Source organism: Vollenhovia emeryi, unplaced genomic scaffold (genome assembly GCF_000949405.1).
Source record: "Vollenhovia emeryi isolate VEMERY1.0 unplaced genomic scaffold, V.emery_V1.0 DF940811.1, whole genome shotgun sequence".
Taxonomy (NCBI): Eukaryota; Metazoa; Arthropoda; class Insecta; order Hymenoptera; family Formicidae; genus Vollenhovia; species Vollenhovia emeryi.
Window position 1 is genome coordinate 1,917 of NW_011965555.1, and position 5,184 is coordinate 7,100.

The 5,184-nt window shown below is 30.1% G+C and overlaps 1 protein-coding gene across 1 annotated transcript; it reads left to right on the forward strand.

Moving 5' to 3' along the window:
• Window positions 1-1,214: 1,214 nt before the first annotated feature.
• On the forward strand, window positions 1,215-4,380 carry LOC105555730 (cytochrome P450 4C1-like). Its single transcript, XM_012002773.1, has 6 exons — window positions 1,215-1,369; window positions 1,616-1,706; window positions 1,997-2,185; window positions 3,650-3,713; window positions 4,024-4,150; window positions 4,223-4,380. Exons 1-6 carry the CDS (start codon window positions 1,274-1,276, stop codon window positions 4,352-4,354), a joined length of 699 nt encoding a protein of 232 aa, XP_011858163.1. The 5' UTR covers window positions 1,215-1,273; the 3' UTR covers window positions 4,355-4,380.
• Window positions 4,381-5,184: the final 804 nt, after the last annotated feature.

The window sequence follows — 5,184 nt, forward strand, 5'->3', positions numbered from 1 at the left end:
TACAAAAGTTTAAATATTGTATACAGGATGTCGGGTAAAGGTTGTGCCAAAACACTCGTGAACAGGTAGAATACAATAAATTGAACAGAAAAGTCTTATATTATTTTGTAAATTCGCAATAATTATTGTGTTATTAATTAAGATATTTAAGCCGATGAGTGCATTGAAAGTGCTAGTTTTTGGAATCGGTAGGCATCATAGACAATAGAATTAATAGATAGGCCACAAAGATAATGGCAGGGGTCTATCTATTCTATTATAATATATATATTATCCATGATGCCTACCGATTCCGAACTACCGCTTTCTATGCGTCCATTGGCTTAAATACTTAAAATAATCACACAATTAATTAATAACACAATTGTTACCCGACAATCTGTATATTTAAGGACAATAATAATATATATTAACTATAAAAGATAATAATATATAAAAATCTAACATATGTATGGTTTATTTATATAAGATATATTTATACATAAGATATTATATATCAAAGAAATATCATTTTTCATTGACTGGAAATATTACGCATTGAAAATCTTATTTAAAAACTAGAAATTAAATTGAACATTTTGTTACGGAGGAAACATTAAGTATCACATACGTACATATTATAAAATAAATCTTAACAACTTAAAAAACTTTGATTGCTTACAAAATTATTATTACACATATGTGTTCTATAGATATACAGTGTACCAAAAGTTGGAAACGGTCGAATATTTCATAAACTATGCATTTTAGAAAGAAATGTTTCAGACGAAAGTTGTTTGGTTCGAAAAGTGACATAAGATGGTGTCATTGGATTGATCTTGAGTGAATGTGCCAAGGTTATATGGAGCTCAACTTTGATTTTTTAAATAGAACTCCCTATTTTTCATTGCATATTCTTGTAGCTTACCTCGATGGCTTTTCAAAACACTATAATTAAGTGCCTCTTCATTCAGTACTTTTCGAGTTATGGAGCTTGAAAGTCACAGTACCGTCGGCATTAGCATTACCCAAGGTGTACAGCGTGGAGGTTGCACGGTCAGATTTACATCACTTGCGCGCGCGCGTAATAGGTGAATCCGACCGTGCAATCTTTAACCGACCTGCAAACCGTTAACAAACACCGGCCGACGGCTAAATCTTCTTGAATGTCACTCAGGATCATGACCATGACAACTTATGTCAAGGTCATCAAGATTGGAGGGTGGTCCGTTATAGTACATAATTACTAAATATATGTATAAACAATATACTAAAATTTTTAGAATCTTTGAACATGATACTACGGTTGGCAGAAGAATACTCATCTCCTTTTCAATTTTGGTTGGGCAGCAACTTATTCATTGGAATATATGACCCACAACAGGCAAAAGTAAAGGAAAATCATTCAGTTTAACCTAATGTTTCTATTATCTTTTCATAAATAGCTATTTTAAATGATTTTCTACATATATATTTTATACATACATGCATATGTAATGTACATATCTTTATAATTAACTTTAACTAATCACAAATTGGTTCATAATTGATGAAATATGTATATATTTATTACACGAATGAAACAAACATGCGCACTTTTCCACAAATGTAAAAACGTTAATTTATAATGTTTTAGGCTATCTTACACGGCAGAAATTGCATAGATAAAAGTATAATTTATAAGCTTTTCAAACCATTATTTGGTATGGGATTATTTACTGCTCCTGGTAAGATATCATATCTACAAAAGTACTAACAATAAAACTAATAGCTTTTTTGTAACTATGCAATTGGTTACTTTCTTTATAATTATTAATTTTAAAAAAGCTTTTAGATTTGTTCTAACATACTGTCAGAATTGTTTATATTCTAGTGTTACATTTATAAAGTATATGTATTTATTTTTATATTAAAGTTTACTTATATTATTTCTGAATCCTAATATTATTTAGCATTATTATACATATAATAATATTAATTGTTAGTTACGCCATAAATTTTCTAAAACATTTTTTAGCATCCATATGGACCCGATTAAGAAAAATAAGTGGACATACATTCCGTCCATCCATATTGCAGGATTTCTTCAAGATATTCGTTGAAGAATCTGATATACTTACAAATGAATTGAATGAGAATATAAATGAAGGAAAGGAAATAATTCTTATTGACATAATAACACAGCACGCTTGGGAAATGGCATGTCGTAAGGTTATATTTATATATAACCACTTAGAAGTACGCTGGATCAGCCGTTGTTGAGATCCAAAAATCTGAGGACCTGTCAACTCGCATATAATACTCGCGTAAACTACACGATCGGTCTCGCGCGCGCGTTCTAGCTACGCTTATACTAGGCGCGAGGCACTACTGTGTCTCGTGATTGTAATCTTTCTGCAGGCGGACTTTTTACCTGCAATCCTGCAGCAATATTGCAATATTTTGCATTATTTAGGCAATATATTGCAACCGTAGACATGGTAAATATAGACTGTGCGCTCCATTGAATAAGCTGAAGCTTGTAGAGAGAGAGAGAGAGAGAGAGAGAGAGAGAGAGAGAGAGAGAGATTTAAGAAAACTTTCTTTCTGTCTCATGCCATCGTAAAAGAAAAGAATCGTGCCTACGCAATATTACCCAGGCGTGATTCTCCCTTGTCACGATGGTGGGACAGAGAAAGAAAGTCTTCTTAAATATTCTCTGTCTCTCTCTTCACAAACTTCAGCTTATTCAATAGGACACACAGTCTATATTTACTATGTCTATGGTTGCAACCTTGCCGCGAAATGTTGCTACAATGTGGCTGAAATTTTACTGTGCTGTATGGGTTATATGATACGATCTAATTAGATATAATTAGAAATAATTTTATCTATTTATATGTGACTAAATCAGGTCAAAATTCATGTATAATTATGTTGCAATGTTACATGCAACATTTGACATAATGATATTTAAACTTTTTTTCCCGGAAAGGTTCAAATGTGCTATTAAATATATGAGATCACTGACCTCTGCAAGCAAATACTTATTAGTAAAGTCAAAAGATACACTGTTTTGAAGAAATTTGATAGCTCTTTGAGACTTGACAACATCACATATTTTTTTATATTTTTAAATGTGCATATATAATCTAGTATATCAATGCATTTGATCAATAATGTATTAAGTGTTACCTTTTTATGAAAAAAGTCATATGAATTTACAAAAATAAAAGGGGCCCTACCAAAGCACAACATTCTCACCGGTAATATCTCTTTTTTTAGAAAAGGATATATGCTACCATAATTATGCTACTTAATAAAAAATACGGAACCCACTTTAAATGTTTATAACTGTTCAATTATCAAACCGCGGTAACTCTACGAAAAATATCAGCAAAAAATTAAAAAAGAAAACTCTAAATCTATACTTCCATGCCTATAGCAATTTTTGAAAATACTTAATTTTCGTAGCTTTGTGGTTCAAAGAAATATAATAAAGTGGCTAAAGTTAAACAGTTTAAATGATTCAAATGTGTTCTCTTCTTTGTATAGTATAATATAAATAGAGTATAACATAAAATTAAATAATAAATGAATATTCTATATAAAATTCTATATTTATTGTATAATCAATAGTTCATTAATACTTCAAGTAGTAATATTTCTTTTATATGTTGTTATTATAAAGGTACTATGATGGGCATAAAGTTGGAACAAAAAAAAAACAAGGAATATGTCAAAGCAGTTCAAAGGTATAAATTTTTATATTCAGAATATATATAGAATTCTTTTAATTCCAAAATTTTATATTTCTGTGAAAAATCACATTTGTATGTATCAAAAAAATTTTTAGTAGGTGTATTTATTAATTTTTGTAAATTAATATTTATTATAAATAAACTAATATTGTTACTGAAGAAAGATGTTCTTTAGTACTGAAAAAACGATATCTCTTTCTATTTATAAAATTTTGAACCTTAAATAGTCGCAGTTAGTTCAATAATCTTTTATAACCTTATCTGATATATAAAAATTTTGATTTTATATAAAACCGTGTTTCAGGTTCAAACATAATTTTATGCAAAGAACAAAACATATATTATTATATTTTGATGGTACATTCTCTATTACTGCATTGGGCCGCAAACAGAAGAGAGCTACGGATTTAATAAATTCACTTGGCGATGAGGTAATGCTACCATAAATAGATTTATTAACATCTTGCACTATTTTATCCATTACATAATATATTATTACATAGATGATACAGCAGCTCAAACATGATCCCAATAATCTGAATACTACAGATGAAAATAACCGAACTCGTAAGTTTATTCACATTTCATATAAAAGTTATGAAAATGCTTTCGTTTGCAAAATGATGGCAATATAAATTGTTCGGAACTATTTAAAACAATATTAAATACTTTCTTTTATTAGTATACATTTCCAGAAAATTTTTTCTACTTTTTACTTTTAATTTTTATATAAAAGTGTAGTTTAAGTTTAAAATTAAAGTTTTCCAGCATATAATTAACAAAAATTATGTTCATATTTTAAATGCTTAGTTTAATTTAATATGTATATTTCTTTCGTTATATAGATAGAAATTTTTACCAAATTCTGACGAAAGCGTCGCAAGAAACGAACTTCACAGACGAAGATTTTCATTATAATATTATGACTATGTTGTTAACGGTACAAACAATGTTTTCTAATACTTATACAATAAATAAAAAACTATATATATAATGTTAAAGTGAATTTATATTTGCAGGCCAGTGACACAATTTCAACTGTAATCAATTTTGTGACGTTTATACTGGCAAATTTCCCCGAGATACAAGTAAGTATAAAATATATACAGGGTGTCGGATTCGATATGGACGACTCCAAAGATTATAGTAGATTGGGTTAAACTGAGAAGAAAAGTTATATACCATTTTACAAAATCCGTAATTATTATCGCATTATTAAGAAAAACGTCTGAGCCAATAAGTGCACGGAGGAGCGGAAGGCCGGACTCGGCAGACATGCAAAATGGTGTAACTGTTGACATCTCTCAAGAATCGATAGCGAGAGGTGGAGTCACGATCTCATCGATCGATGAGAGACGGGGGCGAGCGGGGAGCGGTGAGCGGGCGAACGGCGCGCAGCGAGAGAACGTGCGACATATGACAACGCGCCGAAAAAGTTTTTCTGGTGGTAGGAGAATAATACACC

Bases quoted from the DNA above. Each gene is read 5' to 3' on its own strand.
- LOC105555730 (XM_012002773.1), top strand. From the start codon at position 1,274: ATGATACTACGGTTGGCAGAAGAATACTCATCTCCTTTTCAATTTTGG. The intron at 2,186-3,649 runs GTAAGGTTATAT...GTTATTATAAAG, and splicing joins CGCTTGGGAAATGGCATGTC to GTACTATGATGGGCATAAAG. The intron at 4,151-4,222 runs GTAATGCTACCA...ATTATTACATAG, and splicing joins TAAATTCACTTGGCGATGAG to ATGATACAGCAGCTCAAACA.